The 26,031-nt window shown below is 40.7% G+C and overlaps 1 protein-coding gene across 1 annotated transcript in view; it reads left to right on the top strand.

Annotated features, from left to right (window-relative positions):
- The first annotated feature begins 10,132 nt into the window (after positions 1–10,132).
- The window catches only part of SLC13A1 (solute carrier family 13 member 1), a 61,585-nt gene continuing 45,686 nt past the window's right edge, over positions 10,133–26,031 (top strand). Inside the window, exon 1 of the mRNA XM_089526844.1 lies at positions 10,133–10,231. Coding sequence (XP_089382970.1) covers positions 10,133–10,231 — 99 coding nt within the window. The remainder of the gene's footprint in view (positions 10,232–26,031) is intronic.

The raw sequence follows: 26,031 nt of genomic DNA, 5'->3' as shown, positions 1-26,031 counted from the left end.
CCAGAACTGGACAGTGTGAAAAGGCTCATGGTGTGGATTCATCACTCCACTGACATGGAAGCCACCAGCTGCTTTTGGATAAAGAGAAGTCTTTCATACTTCCACATAGTTAAACCACATAGCAGTGACTTTTAAATGGAGTCATGGAGGACAAGGCTACCAATGGTTTTGTTATTCAAGTGTGCCTTCAAGTCATTTCTTAATTATGGTGCTGGATAGATGGGCCCTACAGGGCGCCGTCATGATGTGCGAGAGGTGGCGCTTCCAAATGCGACACGCGACTCGCCTCTCGCACATGATGAGGGCATCAAAATGGCGGCGTCCTGTACATATGAGCACCGCCATTTTGACGTGACATACACATAGCGTCCGCACGTCCTGGCAACTTTGTGATGCTGCAAGCGCGCTATTGGTGCCTTGCGGTGTCATAACGGTGCCACAGAAAGAACCCGGTTTTTGCGGGTTCTTTTTGCTGTGCGAGGGAGCCGCGCGGTTTGTCTGCTGCAGCTCCCTTGCACAGCAAACCAGGGCGGCGGCAGACAGCCCTTTTTGGGCAGTCTGTATCCTGCCTACAGCAAACCTAACATGGGGTTTCCTTGGCAAGATTGGTTCAGAGGGGGTTTGCCTTTACCTTTCTCTAAGGCTGAAAATGTGACTTGTCACCTAGTGGGTATTCATGGCTGGTCTCCAGAGTCATATTCCAACATTCAAACCACTGCACCATGCTAGCTCTCATTATGAAACCTCAATACTGGCTGAAGTATTAGATAAAATGGGCCTCTGAATCAGAGCTTGGGAAAGTTACTTGTTTGGACCAAAGCTCCCAGAAGCCTCCAGCAAATACCAAATTTTGTTCTGAATAACAGTTACTGGGGGGCTACTAGCAGAAAGGAGCTATTGCTCTCATAATCCTGTGATGGTCTTCCCATCTAGTTGGCCACTATGAAAATAGAATGCTGGATCTGAAATAAAGAGAGAAATCAGATCTAGTAAAGCAGCATTTGCAAACATTGATTGGGTCAAGCCCTCATCAAGCAACATACTCAAAGTGAAACAGAATATCAGGCAGAACATGTAAGTTAGTCAGCACAAGTCACGATTAATAGACATATATGGAAAATGGCATAGCTCACACAACCATCAATTCATTTAAGGAGTATCACTTTTCAAGGTCTTCTTGAATGCCTGGACTTGAAGGGGCCAAGCAAATGTTGACTGGGCCACCACTAAGAAAACATGCTGTATGCCTGCAAAAATATACAATCTGACACGAAGGCACAAGCACAAGAGTTCCAAATTTTGCAAGGGGCTATATAGGTTTATCAGACTAGCTACTACAAATGTTTGCCCTCCAACATGTGTCTTCTGGGAATGCAACAGAGGGGCAGGTGCTAGCAAACATTTCTCTATTTTCCCCCTCACACAATTCAAATCATATGAGGAGAATAATGTTTAAAAGGGTCAACTTAGGTATTGTTCAATAGCCAAGTGAAATAATGAACTGAACGATCATCACCTGTGCAATTGGTATAAAATATTCAGCAAATATCTGGCACATGTTTAAATATTCAGAGAACATCTGGTGAATGACTGACGTTCTGATTCACAGCTGAGAGAATTCTGGAAAGCAGCTTAATTACAGCTCTTTGTAAGGAAATCACACTGTGAGAAGTGGCCATAGTTTTCATCTCAGACGTGTGCAGCTCCAAAAAGTCAAGGTGCCACCCCAATCCTATTTCCTACTTTCCTCTATAAGCCTCATATGATGTCCACCTATTTTTCCAAAACTGTAAGTGGTCACTTCCATATTTGAAAAATATCAATAATAATAATAATAATAATAATAATAGGATTTATTTATATGCTGCCCAATCACTGGGAATCTGGGTGGCTTACAACAGAGGGGATAATACTAGGCAATAACAATAAACATGAATTAAAAAACAAATGTAACACGGCAATGCATTAAACAATAACAATAAAATAAAATAGAGGCCACAAATACATGTAAATGGCTGCATGGGAGCCTTAAAATGGAGAAACACTCCTCCAGGAGGCTAATGGGGGCACAATTCTCTATTTTATGAACAAAATTTGGAGAGAGTGATGGGGAAATATAGGAGGCTTGGGAGCTGAACTGGGAACCATACTGAGCCACAGTGCCAGCTGCCTGATTCCCAGCTCAAACTTGATTTGCAGATGTGAAGAGCCACCTTTTAAAACTGGCCTTCAAAACTGTTTTGACATTTAGGGATTAGTGATTTTAACAGTTGCATTATTTAAATAGTTTGATAATAATTTTAATTGGTCACCTTGCTTAATTTGTTTTTAATGATACTCTTAGCTGCCTTGAAAGGTTTTTAAAAATAGTTAAAATGGGATAAAAATGCAGTAAAAGTATAAATAGTTCTGCCACGAAACAAAGGCATTTAAACACCCTGAACAACACATAGCTCACATTATCACATGATGAGCAAGGAGCTTTCAGTCTGTGCTTGTGATATGGTTCTTTATATACTGTATACCTAAGCAAACATAAACTTCAAAAATATCTGTATGTTAAAAAATACAGCATCCCATTAAGATTTTGTGATGAGTTAAAGGATAGTTACAGATGTATTGTGCAATGTTGTGTCTTTGTCCTTGACCATCCAATGCCGACCATCCAATGCCAACCAAGTTAAACAATTAATTTTTATTAATCTTGCAGTCACTGAGGACATGGGGAACTATTGCAGTGCAAGCAAATGGTTACATTGGTTGAAATGGTTAATTAATCTGATTAATTAACTTTAAAAAAATTTCCACTGTTTTGTAGTCACTCACTGCAGTACATTTTCTTCTCAGGGATGAAGAACATGGGGCATCCATCAGTAAACAAGAAAATTATGGCAGCTGCTACGGCTGGCAAAGAGGAACAGGCACCTGGGTCAGCAAGGGCACGTGTTTGCAATGTAATTAAAATTTGGATTAACTGGCAGGCTGAGCCAAAGTTTGATGACTGAAGCAAAAGTGATTCGGCAATATATGATTGCAATGAGAGAGTGGGAGGGGAGAATTGTTCATATGAACAGCATAGACTGGCAAACTGTGGCAAGCTAGCTCAGCAGCCTGGCATCTGGAGGCAATCTTCAGATGATCAAGATTTGCAAGAAATAGTTTAAAGGTTGACGGACAGTTTACATGTAATATCAGGTCACGCATGGCTCTTGTATATGGAATATCTAAGGTGTGTCCTTTTCTCTTTCCACTTCTTGAAACTCTTCCTGCATGTTCTGAGGCCTGAACAGAAATATAATGCCAAGATCCTATTAGCTGGCATAATTACAGGAAAGGTAGTCAAATCTGTAGCTGTCAGCCTGTTCCTAAGTACTCAGGAGATGGCAGGACAGATGGCTCTGCTGAAAAAGATGATTTTCTCTGTCTTCCGCCGCCGGCCTCTTCCTCCATCTCGCTCCCAACTGACCAGCCAAGAGAAGGCCCCAGGACCTGGCTAGGCCACCCTGACAAAATTAGCAGCAGTGAGAAAGGCAGCGGGCTTCCCACCCCCCACACACCCCAGTGAAGCCACGGGGGCCAGGTCTCGCTATGCTGCCCACCAAAAGTGGCAGCGGCAGGAAAAGTGGTGGGCTCCCCAATACACACACATACGCACCCAAGTGAAGCCACCAGGGCCCAGGCCTCCAGCTTGCTAGGCTGCCCCACCAAATGCAGTGGCAATGGTGGTCGCTCCAACCCTGCCCCCCCCCCCCCAGTAAAACCAACAGGCCCCTTAACTCACAGGACATCCACCTCCTCCTGGCTATATGCCCCCAGGCCTCCAAAAACCCTTCTGGGGGACACCTGTGGTCCGTGGGCTATATATTGTGCAGCCCTGATCTAGGTTGAATTTGTGTAAATGCTCTGTGGTAGTTATTTTTGGTGCGTTACAGACCGCCCCTTAGGGGCGGCCTGTAGGTGCACCTTTCCCCGCCGGATCGGGGCCTCAGCAGCCAGAGCGGCAGCTGCTGAAGCCCCGATCCGCCGCTTTTCGGGCTGCGGGGAAGCAGCAAAAGGCCCCTTCCCCGCAGCCTGGAAAGGAGTGTCCTTGGGGCTTCAAGCCCCAAGGACACCCCGCGGCGGTGGGGAGAAGAAGAAAGGGGCCGTTTGGTCCACTGGGGTCATGGAAAGGGTGCCCTAGGCACTCTGCCGCGACCCCAATACGTCACAACTGCGCCGCCTCGTTTGGAGGCGGCGCGGTCGTCACATATTGATGGCAGCGGCCGTGTGGAACGGCCGCCACCATTTTGTGCGCGTAGAGCATGCGCTAGGGTTAGGGCGGTGCGGAAGCACCACCCCCTCTTAACCCTAGTACGCGCTCCACGCATACTTTTTAGCCCATCTGTAACGGGCCTTTGTTTTCTTTATGTTTTCTTTATGTTCAGCAATAAGCCTGCCTTTGCACTTTCTTTCTTGATCTTTAGTAGTTGCTCTAGGTCTGTGATGATTTCTGCTAGTTGTGAGGAACAATCAGATCAGCAATTGGTAACTTTTGTTTCAGTGGGATATTAATCTGCTCTAGGATTTTCATCTGGACCTTTAAGGAGCTGTTCAAAGGGCTGAATCCTATACGCTAATAGGTCCAGCCTCTTGGATAGCTCTTCAAAAGTTTGAACTCAAATCCAGAATGGATTTACTGTTGCAATGGCATGGAAACTGCCACTGCTCAAATATTTTGGAAGACAATTCTCCCAAGCCCTCACCACTGAAGATGTAGCATAGAGCTGATCATTGCTGCTTGCAGAACTTGAAAGTAGTTACAAATAATACCATTAGTATAAATCTAACAATTTGTAATAGACTATGATATGACATTTCAGCAATAATAATATAACAAGTAGGAACTGTGTGATTGTGAAGTATGTACTAAGAAACAGTTTCTATTTACTTTAATATTACCTTTAAAGGGTGTTTTTAAAAGACATATTTGGGCATTTTGTGTGGAGATTTTGTTTTTCATTTTCTTATCAAACCTACGTTTTTTAAAGCAATAAAAAGTAACATGCAAACATTACATTATTTAATAAGTTGCTATAAAGTGTAATTCGTGAATTACTTTTTCAGGTTTTGGAAGGAATTAGAATTTTTTTAAAAAAATACTTAAAAAAAAACTTTCTGGACTTTAGTTGCGGGCAAAATACTTCTAGGAAGACTAACATATTGGCTCACAGATAAATATCGTTGATGCACTAATATTATTTGATGATGAAAAGATGCCTGTAAAATGAATGCATTGGAAAAAGTCAGGGGGTGAAAAAAAATATTTTGTAAGAGACAGCATGGCTGCTTCTGTACATTGCTAATACATCTGTATAAGCTATAGAGGTGGCCTGTCTCTAATATCACACTACACTGTTATGGCACTGTTATTCCACTTTAACTGCTATAAATGCCTCCTGTAGAACTCTGGGATTTAGAGTTTAGTGAGGCCTAAGAGTTCTTTGGCTGAGAATTCTAAGTCCCCCTAACTACAAATCCCAGGATTCAACTAGAGGCAGCCATAATGGAGTAATAACGATATAAATGTGTAGTATAAGAGTGAGATGAGCAGTTCAAGCTAATACTGATGGTTTGAAAAGAAAGCAAATAGACATCAAATGTACTCTTCTGGTATTTTCTGTCTTGGGTGCCAATGTAACTCAACCAGCTTGAGTACTATGTATCTTGATTATGATTCTATAATTCTATGATCCCAAAACATGTTAGGCCCTTCCTGTAAATGGAATATTGATGATGCCCTGCTACAGCTTTTGACAACTTATCTACAACCATTCATTTTACCAGCTTTAAGGAAACACTAGCAACTGTTGAATGCAGTGGCAGATCTCTACAACTTCACCAAATACTTCTGTAAGCCCTGGAAGGATATTCTTCTTCTTCCTCACTAAAAAATCAACAAGTCTAATCATTTAGAATATCAATCAGAATCAAGAGACAGATTGTTCAAAGCCAAAGGAACATAATTTGAAGAAGACATATTCAGGGTAGCCATGTTGGCCATATAGCAAAGTACAATAACATCCCAAATCCACAAAACAATGATAGTTTTATGGGGCCAACCAAAATGCACAAAATATATGGTGCAAGCTTTCGAAGTGTTGAAATCTTGTATCATGTATTTTGTGCAATTTTGGTCCATCCAATAAAGGTATCAATAAAGGTAAAGTTTGGAAAAGTTTCTTTTAGGCCCTGTGACTCCTATGCCCATTCACAGATGAAAACAGGAACACATTGGGCCAAGGAACATCAGAGTGTGGTCCAGATGGCAAAAGGTATTAATGAGGAAAAACATGCATGCTAGTAGAGGCTCCAGCTATTTGCTTTTGCCTCTTCCTACAGAAAAGGACAAGATTCTACCCCCTGCTCTCCTCCCTGCTGGGTTAATTGACAGCAACCTACTTCTGCACTTTGAATTTAGTTTGCAGCAATTGAAGTAAGATGATGACAAAGAGGGAAAGTGGGAGCAAGAGAGAGAAACTGGGACATTTTAAAAGTAGTTGAGAAAGTAGTACAATAGAGGATTAATTGGGACTGTCCCTGTCAAACTGGGACAGTTGGAGGGTATGGTCTCCCGGAATCTGCCACTCAAAATGGTCAGTTGCTCTGCAGGCTGAGGAATACCTGAATCTCTAGTCCCCTGTGCCCCAAAGTAGGTTTTCTAAGCTCAGCAAATAAACCAACACATTGGAATTAATTCAGGAAAAAGATCCAATTGGAAAAGTATTCTCACCTGTTACAGACAAGAACTGACTACACCATTGCCCTTTAGAGTTAAACTTGCTTTCCAAGTGAAAAAAATTTCAAACTAACTCTTGCTGACATGGATGGCATGTTTCTCATCCCCTGTACTGAAAACAGATGGGTTAGAGAAATGAATTATAGGTCACGCTACAGCAGTTACTAGTACCTCTGGACTCTCTGAGCCTGTGCCTCAAACTCTAGAACAAAGTATTATGGAAAACTCAAGGACCTTAATATCCATTAGCTTGGGGACATGCCCAGTGTTGTCAAATTTAGCTGAGAAAGGCTTTCCACTTAGAAATGCTGAACATGCTTAATTGTATAGTATAGTGGTTGCATAGACTTCCCAGTAGTGTAAAAATGAACATAGGAAATGCATTTTCATGGTTTCCAGATCAGTTTTTCTTAAGCTTCTCTCTTAAAACTTGTTTCACAGCTATATAACTCTGCAGAAGCAATTCTGTCCCTCATGTGCACATAATTGGGCAGGTGTTACATAGGAATTAAACAATATTTTCTTAAAATATTTAAGATTTTTCTAAGCTTAACTTTCTTTCCTTTTTTGTCATATATTTTTTCCTAATTCTCCATATTGGGCTAGTGCCAACAAAACAAACTTCCCTCCATGAACAATTTGCTAGTCTTAAGAGAGTATTTGTACAGAACACTAGATGATATACTGAACATTTAAGGCATATCAAGTTCCTAGCAGCATATGTGTAGAGATGTGCATGACTGAGTGGGAGAACCTCCAGGTTCAACAGAACAGTTTATAATACCATACACAACTCACCCAAACTAAAGTTGCTGTTTGATATCTGGATATCTACATCTTAACAAAATAGTTGCTTTCAATTTATTGTTGAAATTAGACCTTTGCGTGTCATCTTCGTGTTTTTGTTTTTTGTTTTACTATACAATTAATCTGAATCAGCCTCTTCTTGTAGTATTGAAAGCATTTGCTGACACCCCCCCCCAAAAAAAATACCCCACACAGCATTCTTAAAGTACAATAGGTCAGTCATGCTCATGGTAATTTCAGTCAACCCAAATGGTAGCCATTACCCTCCATGCTGAACGAGTCCATGTTCTCATCTACCACTGCTACTACACATAATGATTTATTACAAACACTATGCTAGACAAGTGGATAGCAGAAACCTTTTGTAGAAGCAATTTTACAGAGGGAAACAGCTGGTGGTTTACACAGTACAAGCTGAGTCTCCCTTATTTGAAATGCTTGGGAGCAGAAGTGTTTTGGATTTGAGATTATTTTGGATTCTGGAATATTTGCATATCCATAATGAGATACCTTGCAGATGGGATTCAAGTCTAAACATAAAATTCATTAATGATTCATATCCACCTTATACACATAGCCGGAAGGTAATTTTATACTTATTATTATTATTATTATTATTATGCTTTATTTATATAGCGCTGTAGATTCGCACAGCGCTGTACATAAAACAATAGACTAGATAAGAGTAAACCTGCCCATGGCGTACAATCTAAGAAATAATAGCATAATACATATAACTAATAAATAACAATACAGGAAAGGGTTCAATAAAACAGGCAACAAATTAAAAACGTCAAATAGCAAATAATAGTCACGCGGTGCCTGGGAATGCTTCTCTGAACAGGATGGTCTTTAATTCAGTTCTGAAACTAGTTAAAGAGGTGATGACCCATGTTTGTGGGGGAAGGAGGTTCCAGGAGTGAGGGGTAGCAAGTGATAAGGGACGAATCTGGGATGGGACAGAGAAAATCCTGGGCTGAGACAGCAGACCTTGACTACCAGAACGGAGGGTGAGGAGAAAGAAGGTCTGATAAATGAGCGGCCAGCCCATGGAGGGCTTTAAAAGTCATTAACAGGAGCTTATACTGAATACAGAAAGGGAGGGGGAGCCAACTGAAGGTATGACAACAAAGGAGAGATAAGGTCGGAGCAGTGGGCAAATGTAATAATGCATGCAGCTAATGCTGGACAGAAATTAAAGGATGGAGGTAAGAGAGAGGAAGCCCTGCCAGAAGGAGGTTACAATAGTCTAGTTGTGAGACGACTGGAGCATGGACCAGAGTCTTGGCAGTAGAGACCAAAAGAAATGGATGGATTTTAGCAATATTGTAGAGAAAGAATCTACAGGCCTTGGCTGTGGCCTGGATCTGGAGGATACATGACAGAGAAGAATAAAAAATGAAACCAAGACTCTGGGCTTCCTGGACTGGTCGAATAGAGATGTCCTCAACAGAGAGAGAAAAGGAGTATTAGAGGGAGGGCTTAGGTGGAAAGGTGAAAAGAATTATTAATTCTGTGCATGAAACAAGGTTTCTGTACACTAAACTATCATAGAGCAAAGCAACTCATGTGGACAATTTTGGGTTTTGAAGTATTTGGATTTCAGAATTTCTGATTAGGAATACTCATCTTGTATACTATACATTACATTTTCAAAGACACACACACACACACACCATTGACCTCCTTCCACTTCACACCATACAGAATCCTTAGCAATGCTTTTTTTTCACTAATATTAGTCATAAATTGCAATTCCCATATAGCACTGAGTGTGATGCTAATAGCTGTGACATAAACAACTAGCAAAATTAAAATTATACCTTCAAATTACAGTATCATATGCACAACCCAAATGTACAATGGTTATTGCTGATCCATAGCCCAGTGGTATCAGAATACACAGCACTTAAATTATGCATTTCTCACAGTTTGAAATAATATATGGAGGGGGCATTGTATGATGATGTTGATAAAAATGAAATAAGAATTTTGAATAACTTTTAAGATCCAATGTAAAAAGATTTTGGTGTATGTGTGTGTGGAATTTGGATTTCACTTCATTTTTAGTTTGTTTTGGTTCAGTTTATTTTACCTTTTGTTATATATAGTAGTTTGAAAAAATAAATCTAAATAAAGTCTCAAGTTCAGAGTAAAGGCACTTCAGGCTCAGTTATAGGGAAGGTTGAAGAAGACCTCCCAGACATCTGGTGGAACTTTGGTTTCTCAAGAATCTAGTTCTTGTGCAAAGAAAGTCTACAGCAGTAATAATAATAAAAAGAGCCCAGTAAGATATCTTATCTTAAAGGAAGAACAAATGTTGAGTCTTCGATTGCTGATGAATATGCTTCTTTATCTCGCATGTTAATGTAGACACTAAAACAATAAAGGACAAGATTTATTTTTAACTTGGTTTGACTAAAGCCTCTGTTGCAATGGCTAAAGGTGATAGCTTGGAGAAATATTAATCAGACACATCTATTTAAGGTTCCATGTAAAAAGATGTTGCTTACTTTTTCTACAGAAAAACTAAGCTGCTGTTCCAGAGCAATGAAGATTTTTAGAAAACTCTTGATCTATCGCCGGTTCCTGCTCATTATTTTTACTCCCTTTCTACTACTTCCATTGCCACTCATCATCAAAACCAAAGTAAGTGCCTCACTGGGGATTTACATGATTATGATTCCAAATGTTTATTCTGTCCTTCTTGCTTGCTCCCAGTGTTTCTTGTTGTATTGGTCTCTGTATTAAATCATCCAATATGAAATTAATAAACATTATTGAGAGGTGGTTTCATGTGTGTATGTGTGTGTTCTTTGTGAATAAAACCGATAGACCAGCACCTAGGTTATTTCAAATCTTGAAAAAAAAAATTCACCTTTGAACCAAATCAAAGCCACATGTGACACTATGATCAGAATTATGTGTGGTAGTAATGAATGCATAACCTGGAGTTATGCACTTGTTTTGAATTCACAACCCCTATCCCATAGTTTAGCGGCTATGTAGGGACCATGAAAGCCCCAATCCATACTTAGCAATAACAGTAGCATTTACATTTCTATAGTGCTGAATAGTGAACTCAACACTCTCTACGTGGTTTACAATCTGTAAGTGAATTGCCCCCAATAAACTGGGCATTCATTTGATTGTCCTACAAAAGGATGGAAGGCTGAGTCAATCTTGGAGTCCTCGGATCAAACTCACAACCCTGTGGCTGCAGTACCAGCATTTAAGCAGTATACCACCAGGACTTCTTACCATGAAGCAGCTGTTGTTACTGATGAGAATCTGTTCCTCTGTTGTTTGGGAAGTAGCTGGCAGCTGTTCCCACCCACTTCGCATGTGAGGAATCTCCAGCACAAGGGGGAATTGTAACAGGGGCCCTTCTTTAGCCTGTTGCAAGGGAGATCACTCATGGAAGTGGTGCAAATGACAGCTTCTAGAGTGACAACAGACCCCAGTCAAATGCAGTGGCTGCTTCCCAGTAAGGATGGATGCAGGATCGAGCCCCAGTTCATTGCGTAGCTCTGTAACTATGTTGCTTGCACATGGATAAAGACCATATAGGATTCCATTCCAAGAATGCTTTCAGACAAGGCTTGCATTATCTTATTCATGGAAGCTGATGGGAGTTCCAAAAGAATTTGAGGCAATGATATCTTCAATAGCAGCCCATGCCCATTTCATTTCAGTTTTTTTTTTCTTAACAAAGAAAGTAATTCACACTATGGAGATTATCTCACTACTCTCTTAAAGCGTTGCTATTCCACTCTAATTGCTCTGGCTGCCTCCTGTTGCATTCTGGAGTTTGTTGTTCAGTGAGACCTAAGAGCTCTCTGGCCTAATACTCTTAATGCCCCTCCTTGAACTGCAAATCCCAGAATGCAACAGGAGGCAGCCAGAGCAGTTAAAGTGGAATAGCAATGCTTTAGTGTGATAATCTTATATGTAATTATGGTGCTATGATTCTACTTTAAGTGTCCCTGTTGAAAATTGTGTAGTTTGTCGTTTGGTGAGGCACTAGAGCTTTCTAGCTGAGAGTTCCAAGTATCCCATGAAACTACAAATCCCAGGATTTAAAAGGATAGACTGATGGTAATTAAAATGATATTAAATTGCTGTAATTGTGCAGTGGGAAAGACACCTTATTAAGTTAAAAAGATGGGACAGCTACACACATACCTTTTGTGAACATTAGGCATCCTCTGTCTGGAAGTACTCTGTAAATCAGTGGTCCCCAAACTGTGCCCTTTAAGCAATTTTGGACCTCAGCTCCCAGAAGCCTCAGCCATGTTGGCCAATAGTCTGGGATTCTGGGAGCTGAAGTCCAAAATCCCTTAAAGAGTCCAGTTTGGGGACCACTGTTGTAAATAAAAAGGTTGAACATACTGATTGCACCACACACAGTCATAAAGACAAAATGAGTAAATCTCGATGCGTTTTGTTTTTTATGATCATATATGAGACATGAGTAAGATATACATTTTAACTGGTCTTTCATTTTTAAGAGAAGGTCTGGCTGATTTTATATATAATATAGATCCAAAACACACTGCAGAAATAATCCAGTTTAAGACCAATTTAACTACCTTGGCTCAGTGCTAGGGAATCTTGGAAATTATAGTTTATTGTGGCACCAGAGCTCTCTCTCTGATAGAGAAGGTTAAATGTCTCACAAAACGACAGTTCCCAGAATTCCCTAGCATTGAGCCAAGGCAGTTAAAGCAGTCTCACACTGGATTATTTCAGCAGTGTGTTTTGGGCCGTAAACCTATATCTTATTGGTTAGTCCAAAGTAGAGTTGACACATTTAATTAATTGCGGAGTGGTGAGCCAACATATAAGTAAATCCTATTGATTGAATTATTAGATTTGAGCCATAATTTCAGTAGCACCAGTTAAGTGCTAAAAACAACAGCATAAGAAAAGTCCAAAAATCTGTATAATGGCAATCTATTTTTGGAAAGTCTACCAAAATGCCACAGAATTGTGTGCAAGCTTTCATGTTCTCTAGAATTGTTCACTACCCTAGAAGGAAAGAGGGGAGGGATATTGGCTGATGTTGAAGCTACTCTGTCTGCAGTTTAAAGGTCAGAACATAGAACTTGTTGGTTTTTGGACAACAACTCCCTAGAGGCCATGCTAAAGGGATTCTGGGAACTGCAATCCAAAATACTCCAAGGTATCATCTGGTAGAATGTAGCAGACTTTCCAAATAGGCTTCCCTAGGTGCTTTGCTATTTTCAGATGCAATCTAAGCTTGCAGGAACAAAGACTCAAGAATAGTAGAATCTCTGTTTTTGAAAGTATAAAATCCAGTAGGCGTGTCAGTGTGAAACAACTGATAAAATGAATACCAACTCTGCTACTGTTATCATTTGCACCTATCCTCACCTCTGGTTCACACAGCCAGAAACGGTCACAGTACAACAGCATATTATGAGCTAGCAGGCTGTGAACTCTTTCCTTTACTTTCCTTTATCTATTTTATTGTTTGTGTGTACAGCGTTGTGTAAATCTACAGCGCTATATAAATAAAGCATAATAATAATAATTAATAAATCCTTTCCCCATGCTTTGTTTTCCCCATCCTTGTCCACTGTGACTATCAAGGATTTCCCAATGTATTCTGCAGCAAACACATGAAAATTAGCTCCTCTACTTCTGTTATACTAAAGGTGGGAAACAGCCACTTACATTGATTTTTCAATTGCAACTGCATATATGGAGACAATTATATGGAGGATGGTGGAGAATGGTGGCACACTGAATAAAGTACCCACCTCGATCCTCAAAAGGGAGAGGCGGGATACAAATAAATATTTTATTATATTATTAGTAGTACTTATTGGCTGCATCTGCACTGCAGAAATAATGCAGTTTGATGCTGCTTTAACTGCCATGGCTCAGTGCTGTGGAATTATTATTATTATTATTATTATTATTATTATTATGCTTTATTTATATTCTGGGATTTGTATTTTGTTGTGGCACCAGAGCTCCCTCACAGAGACTTCTGTTAAAGCAGTATTAAATTGCATTGTTTGTGCAGTGGAGATGCAGCCATTGACTTCTTTTTGCCATGTTGCTCTGAAACCTGATACTTTCAGAGAATGCATAACTAATTTTGTGTGCATGCTATATGGATGATATACAATAACAGGCTAAAATCAAGATTCAAATATGTTTCACATCTATTTGGAAATGTTGACTAATCACATAAGGATAAACTAAGTAGGAAACAGCAGTGTTTACATGAAAGACCTTCATGCTCATTAATCATAGGAGGTTAAATTAAGTAGGTAATAGTAATAGTAATTTGTTTACTGGTGAAGTGTGACCTTTTGTCTTGTTATGTAATCAAGACTTTTGTGAGAAAGTGAATAAGGTTAATGGCTGAAATCTTGGCTGCATATGGATGTAAGGCAACATTGCTATTGGTTTCAGTGCTATTTATTAGCGATGTCGTTCCTGCTCTTAATAATAATAATAATAATAATAATAATAATAATTTTTATTTGTATTTTCCCACCTCTCCCTGTGGAACGACAAATTAACACAGTACAGATATAAAATACAATCAATAAAACACTGTCATTATTATTAATTCCATAAAATAGCTAAAAATCTAGAACATCTAAAACATTTAGAAAATATACATCATAACCAGAAGTAAAGCATTTTATCTTAAAGATCTCCTATAAGAGATCAGCTGGATAAGCCCGCCAAAAGAAATCCATCTTAATTGCCTTCTTAAAGGCATCTAAGGTGGTACTAAGATGGATCTCTTCCGGTAGGCTGTTCCATAGTTTGGGGGCTGTGGTCGTAAATGATCTATGGGAAGTTGACATTAACCTGGGCTTATGGTATTCTAATAAATTATTCCCAGATGTTCTGAGAGTGCGGGGTGGATTGTGTAGGGAGAGTAACTCGGACACAAGCCATGAAGGGCTTTAAAGGTAACACTTTGTACTGTGCCCGGAAGCTAATCGGCAGCCAGTGAAGAGTTTTTCACACAGGTGTTATATGGTCCAACCTAGGTGTTCTGGTGACCAATCTGGCTGCCTTTCTTTGAACCAATTGAAGCTTCCGAACTTGATACATAGGTAGCCCCATGTAGAGTGCATTAAAGAAATCTAAACGAGAGATTAACAGTGTAAGTACTATTGTTTCAAGGTCCTTTTTGTCCAGGTAGGGACATAGCTGATGTATCAACTGAAGTTGGTTACCAAGCACTCCTGGTTGTTGCATCTATTTAGGATGACAGCTGTAGAGATGAATCCAGGAGTACTCCCAAACTGTGAACTTTGTCCTTTAGGGGAAGTGTGACCCTGTCCAGTACTAGCTGACAAAACTCCTTCCCCGGACTTGGGGTGCCTATCACAAGTACCTCCATTTTCTCTGGATTCAGCTTGAGTTTGTTTTCCCTCATCCAACCTTCCCCTTAAGTTGTGTCAGTATTTCATAGAATCATAGAGCTGGAAGAGACCACAAGGGGCACCCAGTCCAACCTCCTACCATGCAGGAACTCACAATCAAAGCACCACTGACAGATGGCTATCCAGCCTCTGTTTAAAGACCTCAAAAGAAGGAGACTCCACCACACTCCAAGGCACTGTGTTCCACTGTCGAATACCTCTTACTGTCAAAAAGTTCCTCCTAATGTTTAAGTGGAATCTCTTTTCCTGTAGCTTGCATTCATTGTTTTTTTTTTAAAAAAATAGGCAGACCCTTTACAAGATTTTACCCAGAGTTCACAAGTGTTCTGACACAGGGTTTCCCTTCATAAGTTTAGCATTGTGCTTTAACAAAGTTTTGTATAGTAGTGGAAATGAACATTACCCTGTGCCTTCAAATCATTTCTGACTTATGGTGACCAGTGAATCTATTATGAGGATTCCTTGTCAAAATTATTCAGAGCAGGGTTTGCTTTTGCCTTCCGATGAGGCTGGGAGTGTGTGATTTGTCTAAGTGTACCCAGTGGGTTTCTATGAACTCTGGTCTCCAGAGTTGTAGTCCAATGTGCAAACCACTATAGCACACTGGCTCCCCTCCAATATTCCACAGAAACATGTGGCCAAGTAACATCAAAGTGTGTTCATGACAGCAAAAGTTATTAAGAACAGACAAGCTAGGAGCGGCTGCAGGAATTTGCTTTTGCCTGAGCCTATTTGGAAGGGCAAGATTCTATTCCTCTTCTTCTGTCTCCCTGCTGAGTTAATTGAATTCAAACCACTTTTGTATTTTGAACCCAGCTTGTAGCAACTAAAATAAGGTGAGGTCAAGAGGGGAAAGTGAGAGGAAGAGAGAGAAACTGGGATGTTTCAAAAGCAACCGAAAGAGTGGAAAGAGAGAGAATTATTGAAGACAGTCCCTGACAAATCACAATGGTTGGATGATATGAATAAATGTCTAGCATTCACACAAGGGAGGGATCCAATCAAGTTTCCATTGGGCAACCAGTTGTGCAAGGCAATGCATGTGTACAATAGTTTGTAACAGCACTTAAATTCAACACAATGGCAATCTCACCCCCTCCACACCAGAGGTTGTGGAGCTAAGATTGGCTGTTTGCTGGCCTTTCAATGGTGAGAGACCAGGGTTTAAATCATACCATGGCAGTGTTGCATGGCATTTGAGCTTCTGGGGGTATGGCCTATGATGGATTGTCATATTGCCCCCAGACAGTCTGGGTCTGGCTTGAAGATATACCCCAACTTTAATCTTTGCAGATTGGGAAGGGGGACTTCTTGGTGGACTTCATGATGCGGGCTGTCCAACGGCAACCCAACTTATGGACTGTCATTGAAGGCCCAGATGTTATCATCCTTTATAAGCTGCAGAGGTAGTCCGAGGTAAGACACTGGTATGCAGCTTTCCCTGTCTCCCACATTTGTTTTGCTTATGATACAAGTTCAAATTCCATTAAGAACTTAATAAATAGGTCAATAAATGGCCCTGTTTTAACCCATACTTTTGTTACTGGTCTCTTTATTCCATGAGTAGGATAGCAATTACACTTTACTCCAGTTCTTTACTCCAGTACCATCACATTGAATCTAGGTCTGAACTCTCAGATTCTCTCTTGATGTTGAAGTTCATATGTCCTCATGCCTAGAGGGGAAAATATCCACCTTGATTAAGATCCAAATCAATTTTGTATGAACTAGAGCAGGGGTCGGCAACCTCTGGCCCGCGGGCCCGATGCGGCCCGCGGAGACCTTTCCGCCGGCCTCTGCCTTCCCCTACTGCCGCCGCCGCCAATTGCAGCTTTTTCCGCTCCCGGACACCGCCATTTTTTCCAAAATGGCGGCGAAATCTCGTGGGACCTCCCCCATGGTTGCACAAGACTTCACCACCATTTTGGAAAAAAAATGGCGGCGCCTAGAGGTGAAGTCTCACGCGACCACAAGTAAGGTCGTGCGAGACTTCGCTGGCATTGGCGGTGGCCTCTGGGAGGCTGGTTGCCGTCGCTGGCGCCCTCCAAGAGGGCCTCGGTGGCAGCAGGGGGCCTCTGGGAGGCCGGTTGCCATCACTGGGACCCTCCAAGAGGGCCCCGGCGACGGCAAAAGGGCCGGCAAAGAGGAGGAGGCTTCCAGCACTGGCGTCCCCCGACGGCTTTTTTGCCGGCCTCTGACGGGGCCTGGGGCCCCATTAGGGGCCGGCAAAGAGGGGGAGGCCTCCAGCGCTGGCAGCCCCTGCCGGCTTTTTTGCTGGTCTCTGATGGGGCCTGGGGTCCCGTTAGGGGCCTGCAAAGAGGAGGAGGCCTGGCTCCCGGAGGGTGGAAGCTCCGCCCCCGGCATGCAGTTCCGCCCCCAAGGGTGGAAGCTCCAACCCCAGCACGTGGCTCCGCCCCCAGAGGGTGGAAGCTCCACCCCCCACCTTCGGCCCCCCCAGTCACCTGAGGCTCAAAAAGGTTGCCTACCCCTGAACTAGAGAGTCGTATTCTGTATCTTTGGAAACAGACATTTTTTGGTGGTTTGGTAGAGATGATGGTCAAGATCCTAGATCAACTATTTAGTTATTTTTAACAAAGTTACATATCAGCTGCTGCTGCAAGAGATGGATGTCTGTTCTCCTATCAATTGGGGTTGCAACAAACAGATGTTCCACGCTCCTCCTTCCAGCAATCACCAATATGGCAATCAAAAGCAGAATCCCTATGGCAATTACTTCAAACACAGGAGGTCTCTGGCAGGACTTGAGATGGAAACCTCCATCTGCTGCACACTGATTGACAGAAGAACAAACCTCCATTGTTTGCAGTGTCTGGTGGCTGTTAAGGTAGGTTTGGGGGACTTTTACAATCATAGTAATAGTGCCACAACATTGAATATGTAGCCTTTGCAAATACAAATTCATTTTAAGAATTTGTAACTCTAGGTTGCAAACCCATAACTGAATCTCACTTGTAACTCTTTGCTGATTTCATTCATGAAGGAAGCAACAAATAATTTTAGTAGGCTTCCTCCTGCTGTGAGAGTCTTTGAAAATGGCAGTTTTTGAAGATTATTCACAGTTTGGGATTTATTTTGTGCAAAAATTGCCCATGGTATATTTATAGAAAATGCTGTTTCCTGAACAGGAAATGCAATAGTTGGGGAATTAATCAACTCATGGGCTAGCATCCTGTTAGTGAATTATGAAGGTGTAAGTCAATTGTAATACTACTGCAATTAACTTCTTTGGTCATTGCATCTTTGCAATGACCAAGATCTCTCCCAAACCAGCCTTGTAAATAGTACTTCCTCTCTGTGTTGTCAGAGACTGGAGGGATCAGTGGAGATGTGTTCAGCTCTTTTTCTATAGCTAGATGCACTGAAAGGATGCCATCTGCAGGGACCTCCCAAGGATCCCTGAAGGTTCCTGCAGATGGCTGTCATAACACATCAGAGGAGCAGATGCCTGTCACAGCAGATGCAGCTAGGGAGACTTAGTGACATGGTCTGCATATGTCTCCCAGTGCAGGATCTCTGCTGCGTTTTTTTCATATGCACAAAATAGCATTTTATATGCAGGGAACGGAAAATGTGCCCCAAACATTCAGGTTTTGTGTAGAGTAAGTTCTGAAATGTATAGATTCTCATCAGTCCCGTTTTCCTGGTGAGGTTTTCCTGACACTCAGGAGACACATTTTTTTTCAGCGTTTTTGTTGAATATTTTTCAAATAGTCTTTATTTCCTTACTACTTGGCTTAAACCAAGAAAAGAAAAGAAAAACTTTGGTCCATACAGAATGCTTGCATGTGAATGCAAGCCAGTTGCTACTCTGTTCCATAGCTACACTGTAATTAGAACTGAAGTGGCTGGAGCTTGTTAGGTTAAGCAATAAAAGGAAGAAAAATATAGACACAATATTATGTACCATTAAAATAGGAGTGGCTAGTGGTTCCACAGCTGTAAAAGTTGTCAGCTTCACAGCCACTCCTCCCACAGATACTTGGATTGTTTGGTTGTCTTTCTGGTACCTCTCTTGGGAACAGGTTCGAGCACTTGCATGTCACCTATACAACTTGGAGCGGTTGCAGGAGGAGAGGATGTAAAACCAACAATGGATTCATCACCCTTGTGGCAACAGATCTACTGGTCACCCTTGCTTTACCATGTACAAGTCATTCTTGTCCATGGGCATACCTGTGGAACCTTCCAATTATGATTTGGCACAAGGCAGCTCTCTGTCACAGAGGTGATCAACTTAAACTAGGTACCTAGCTACCATAGGGCACAACCCTGCTGTCAAAATTCAACAGCCAGGGGAGGGAAAAGCCTTTTAAAGAAACAGAGAGTGCTTGTTTTGAAAGGAGTTTTGCTAGTTTAGGACTATATTTTGCCAACAAACCACAACAACCCCTATAAAGGAAGCATGTCTTGTTTATTTTAAACTTGAAAATAAAATTTGGCAACTTGCCACAAAATTTTAGCAGCAAAATGTGCAGTTGAATTTTGGCGCTGCAGTTGTAGGGGGAGCTTGGGGAAGAAAGAAATATATGGTCTCTGGATCTATGTGTCACCACAAGTCACCCATCCCTGTTCTACTACTTTGTATGATGATGATGTTCAAGCAAATTGATTCTAAGTATTATGCTTGATATGCAAATACTAGTCCTCAAAGCTCTCATTCATGGAATTTCCAGTCGTGTTAAGCACATCACTAGATGAAGTGATATAGCAGAGTTTAGGTTTGCAAACTAACCATTCATTAGCAACTCTATACAATTAAGAATGAATGATCAGAAGGGAGAAGGTAGTGATTTCAAAATACAGGGGGTTCTGGCAATTCACACCATGTCTATAACTGGTTTTAACATCACACCTAAGGCAAGAAATTTCCACAAATGACACTACTCTGTTTCTTTTTTCCCCTTAAGGAATGTAATTGTGTAAGAACATAGTTGTTGCAAGTGGGTTTTTTAAAGAATTACCAGCAGTAAAACTGAGAGATTAATACATTTTTTTCTTGTTTACAATCTTATTGAAATGTATCCCTGTATAAGAGATGGATAATATAGTTTCAGGCACAGAGAACGAACTATGCTCAATCTGTTATTCTAATGACTAATCCTTCTGGCTAAGCTTGTCTCTATTATAACGTCTGTGCAGTATGATCATTTGAGACATTGTTCAAATGGTGGGGTGAATAAAGACTCGCTGCAGAAGCTTTAATACATAGATAATTTTTCTCCACTTTGGTTTACTTGAGATTTGTTGATGACTTTAATCATAGCTGGTACTGAGCAGAACCAGGATCATTTGTGTGATTATTATTCCATATGTCAGTCTGCTCCAGAGGAACCAACTCTAAAAACTAGAAATTATGAACCACATACTAGGCCTCCTTCACACATAATCATGTAGCAGCCATTTTCCCAAGGTTGTCCCCAGCATCTCTCTTTGGTAGGACAGAAAAATAGAGAAGAAAGACACCCATTCCTAGCCATACCCATGAGTTTGCAGTATCCCTACCCAGATTACAAGCAATCCACTTGAGGAAATTACTCACAGATTGAGATGTGGAGAAAACATATAATGAAACATATAGATGGTGGACTGAAAGCCACCCTAACCAATGATGAGGGATTATGGGATCTTCAGTGTAACAACATATGGAGGACCACATATGCCTTATCCTTGTCTTAGGTGATGGTAGGTACCTGTGCAGAAGGCCTACAAGTATCACCATCTAATTCCCCCAACACTCTCCACAGGAGCCAATTACTGGTCTAAGGAAAATGTTATCTTTCTGGACACATGCTTCAGATAGTCTAGATGTAGACTGGTTTTCAAACTGTTAAGTCTTAAGTAAAAATAAACTAGAATGTCTTTATACTTTTTTCTATGATATTTTGTTTTATTTTTAATAGGTTTAAAAATAAAGTCCAAAAATGGAAACAATGCAAAATAAAGAAAGTACTCATTATAATCTTAGTTTATCATGAAGAACCATGTAGAGCATCTAGATTAAAACACCTTACCAACTGCCAGTGGCATAAATAATAAATAAATAAAAGTTTTATTTTTATACCGCCCTTCTTCAAATCAGGGCGGTGCACAACAAGATTATACAAATACAATATACAACAAGGCAATTACAAATAACATTTCACAATAAAACACCTAAACTTATTAAAACCATTACAAACTCATGCCAGTCTCTTATACTGGCAGAGAAAAGGGGGGGGGGGGAGGTGAACAATTCTGGAGGGGAGTATTCAGGGGTAGGCCTGCTCAAATAAATAGGTTTTCAGCCCCTTCTTGAATTGGGGTAGGGAGGTGGCTGCGTGGAGCTCTGTGGGCGGTGAGTTCCAGAGGCTGGGGGCCGAGATCGTAAATGCCCTCCTTGATGTAGAAGCTAGTCTAGCCGCCGGAACTCTTAGAAGTTGCTGCCCTGATGTTCTGAGGGTGCGGGGCGGATTATATGGGGAGAGGCGGTCCATCAGATACCCTCAGATATCTCTAGGGTTGCTGTCACCCGGTGCGGTAACACATGGTGTCACCCCCCCCCCCATTGATTTCCTCCCATTTCACATTATACAGAATCCTTAGCAATGCTGTTTTGCACTATTGTTCCTCATAAATCATAATTCCCATATAGCACTGAATGCAATGCTAATAGTTGTGAGATAAACATAAACATAAACACTAGCAAAATTAAAAGTACACCTTCAAATTACAATATCATATGCACAACCTAAATGCATTTAGATAATGCATAGTGAAGATTTGGTTAAAATGTGATGTTTTAAAACAAAATTTAAAAAGAATAAAAAAATTTAAAAAATTAAAAATTCTGAGGACTCTCCCTTCTCCTCCCACTAAGCATCACCTCACTCCCAACATCTTTGAAAGCATTTTAAAGGGAAGCAGATGAATGCCATAGCCCATTTCTGCCAAAAAGTAGATGTTTGAGGAGCAGTGTCACCTCCCCCTTAAGGTGTCATCTGGTACGGTCCACACATCCCACACGCCCTTAGTGACGCCACTGCCAACTGGATATATGCCTTATTTTCTACACTCATAGCTTTTCCCTCACCCCGAACTGCAATACCTAAGGTTCTTAGGGAGAAGACAACAAGTGCTGAACTTGTTTACATTTGAAGGATGCACATGTTATGGGCCATTAATGCTTTCATCTGTGCTCCACTATTGCAGTTTGCCTGTGCTTCACATAATCACTCATTGTTCATTGTATGGTCATCATAAGAAAGCCTTCTGAGTTAAAATTCCATGTCATGAGCAGTAAAAATAAAGCCACAATCAATAAGAATGGAAAAGTGGAGTAGAACACTGTGTAGAACACTGTGTAAATCCTGGAGTTTATGGCCTGCATGTTGCACCTGGGACCTTTTTGCAGTCTCCTGAATACTTCACCTCCTTGCCAAAACTTCTTTCCTACACCACATTTTACCATCCACTTTGTTGTTATTGTTGTTAACTGCCTTTGAGGCATTCCTGACTCATGGAGACCCCATGAATGCAACTTCAAGTCTCCCTATTCTCCATGGCTGTGCTTAGGTGCTGCAAAATCTATCTAGCATCTAGTCTTCTTCTCTTTCTACATTTCCTAGCATTATTGTCTTTTGCAATGAGTTGTGCCTTCTCATGATGTGGCCAAAATTCAACAGCCTCAACTTGATCATTTTGCCTTCTAGGGAGATTTCCAGCTTTATCTGTTCTAGGACCCATTTGTTTGTCTTTTTGGCAGTCCAGGGCATCCTCAGCACTCTTCTCCAACACCTTACATGCATTGATTTTCTTCTTATCAATCTTTTTCACTGTCCAGCTCTTGTACCCATACTTGCTGATGGGGAATATGGTTGATTGGATGATTTTAACTTTTCTGCTCAGTTATGTATCATTACTCTTTAGGGTATTTTCTAGTTCTTTCATAGCTGCCCTTCCCATTCTTAGTCTTTTTCTGAATTCTTGATCGCAGTCCCTGTTCTAATCTAGGTTTGATCCAAAATATGGGAATGCTTTTACTATTTTGATTTCTTCATTGTCTAGGTTGAATTTGTGTTGATCCTCTTTGGTCATTACTTTTGTTTTCTTTATGTTCAGCAGTAATCCTGCCTTTGCATTTTCTTCCTTGACCTTCTTTAGTAGTTGTTCCAGGTCTGTGATGTTTTCTGCTAGTGGCATGGTGTCATCGGCATATCTTAGATTGTTGATATTCCTTCCTCCTACCGTCACTCCTCAGCCACTACCACCACCAAAAGAGTTTATTTGTTTGTTTAGAAAAACAGAAATGAATTGTCAGCCACTTTCAGATTTGATTTATACATTTACTTGGTCTTTTGGGGGTATTGAGAAATTGTTAGCCCCCCCCCCCCCCCAAAAAAAAGGCCTCTGCATCCCTGTGTTGCCCACCTCAATGGAGAAGATAGGAAGTATTAGGCATGTGTACTTTCTGTGTTGCTGAGTTGTTTGTTAGTCAGGGGGCCCTTCCACACAATGCAATTATAGCACTGTGAGTCCACTTTAACTGCCATCATCCATCCTATAGAATCTTAGAATCTGTAGTTTAGGAAGAGATATTTAGGATTCTCAGTGAGAGGCCTCTTCTAATAACTCACCAAGCTATGAACCTCATGATTCCATAGGATGTAACAATGGCCTGGTCCAGACGGGCGTGATAGGACGTACTCATCACATGCAAGGGGCGGCGCTTCTAGACACTCCTTGCCCCTCGTATGTGACGAGAGCATCAAAATGGAGGCGCTCTGTACAGATGGGCGCCCCCATCATTACATGACAGAAGCCTAGCGTCAGCACATCATGGCGTCATTGTGATATTGCGAGTGCGCCATTGGCACACTGCGGTGTCATAATGGCACCGCAAGAAGAACCCGTTTTTTGCAGGTTCTTTTTGGTTCGCAGGGAAGACCTATGGTCTGGAGGCTGCGGCTTCCCCATAGACTAAAGCTGGGCACCAGGAGACTGTCCTTTTTGGATGGTCTGTACCATGCCATAGATAGTTAAAGTGCAATCATACTACTGTAATTGCATAGTATGATCCAAAGAGTAAAATCTCAGCTGAACTGTGATGTAGAACATGACTACATAGCAAAATTTTGTGTTCTACCCTGTGCACACAATAGAAGGGGAGGGGGGAATTCCTGATTATTTTAACTGTGGGCCTGAACAGATAGGGCAAAATAAAGCTGCTTTGGGTCACTTTGGAGGTATGCTGTTTAAATGATGCGTGTGTTTTAAGAGTCCAGAAGCTGTGCCAAAGTCTCGCTCCAGTCCTAAGGACTGGAGCACAGCTTTAGCACAGCTTCTGGCCTCTTAAGATGCGTACCTCCAAAGTGACGCAGAACAGCTTTATTTTGGCCTGTCTGTTCAGCCCCTGTGTTAACATTAAAAGTGTGTTATGGATCACAGTAATTCACAGATTCACCATATGTTACTATCAGAGGGACCTTGAAAATGTAAATGGAAAGAGGAGGTGAAACTTTTTTTCACTCTACAATTATTGGCTCCCCTCCCCAGGACTCTGCAATCATAACAATTTTTTATGCTTCATTTAATCTGCAACATCAGTAAATGACAACTCAGAATATTTTCTACAGTTTGAAAAATGCAAAGAGGAAGATTAGATATAAAGCTGGTCTTCTACATGTCAAGTTTAAAAAAAAGAAAAAGAATGTACACTAGATAGGGATGAACTTCAAAGGGCACTTTTCAACCATGGACAGAGGCAATTTAACCTTTATTTTAAAGGTTTGTATTAAAAAGAAATATTCTAATATATATGCTTGTCATTTAAAGACGGTACTTAACAGGTGTCTAAAAACACAATATTTTAAAGACTATTTCCCCTATCAGTTTCATAACCCATTCACAGCTGGAATGGGCCCATGCTTTGTCATTTATTTTGTCTATATTTTCATATTGCAGATAACATGTACATTTGTTGCCACATCCCTGAATTATTTCAAATCAAGAACAATTTTTGAAACAAACACCAGCAACACCATATCAATAGATACAACTTCTCAGTGACTCCAGAACAGTTTTTAAAATGCAGGGCGGGGGGGGGGGGGTCTAATCTATTACCATTGAAAAATTCTTAAATATGAAAACACTGACAAGCACAATGTGTACTTCAAAATCTCTTTTGTGTGTTCAGTGTAGCTTACTTGTAAGAAAATATGCATAGGATAGGTTGCAGGAAGGCCCTATTATTCCTGACACAGTTACGGTCAGCCATCATTATCCACAGAGTTTTTATCCATGGATTCAAGCATCCACACCTTGAATATATATATATATATATATATATATATAGTATAAATTCCAAATAGCAAACCTGGATTTTCTATTTTATATAAGGGACACCGTTTTTCTATACCATTGTATTTAATGGGACTTGAACATCCACATATTTTGTTATCCACAGGGAATCATGGAACCAAATCCCAGCCCATAACCAGGACCCATTGTACTTTAAAAAAAACACTTTAAATTACCTAAATTCCTGGGAAATGATTCCCCAATAACAGTGTTTTGAAAGTAATGAGTCAAATGGACTCATTCCACCAAAACATTAATGGCATTATGAGTCATTTTGTTATTTCATAAAAGAAAAACTACTTTACTATTACATATTAGCCTAAATCCCATTGCTAGCCCCATCTAGACTAGATGCATTAAATCAGTTGTATATACCTAAGTTTTTACTTACTCTTCAGCAGTTAATTCAATGGGTTTACTTTAGTTCAAACTAGCCAACAGAATTTCAACCAAAGTAACCTGTTACACATTACACTGTTACTTGCAACATACATTATTTTCAAGCTTTGAATCCTATTGTGAATTCTAACTAGAGTGGACCAATTGCATCAGTGTTGAAATATCATTCAACAGTTGATTTAATGTGTCCATTCTGCCTTGGGCTAGCAATAAAGGATTCAGGTCCTGTTTTATAGTTCTAATGGCCAGTTT

Source organism: Sceloporus occidentalis, unplaced genomic scaffold, assembly GCF_023333645.1.
Source record: "Sceloporus occidentalis isolate IW3139 unplaced genomic scaffold, rSceOcc1.0.p SCAF_5, whole genome shotgun sequence".
NCBI classification, from domain to species: domain Eukaryota; kingdom Metazoa; phylum Chordata; class Lepidosauria; order Squamata; family Phrynosomatidae; genus Sceloporus; species Sceloporus occidentalis.
This window is presented reverse-complemented; position numbering and strand designations above follow the sequence as displayed.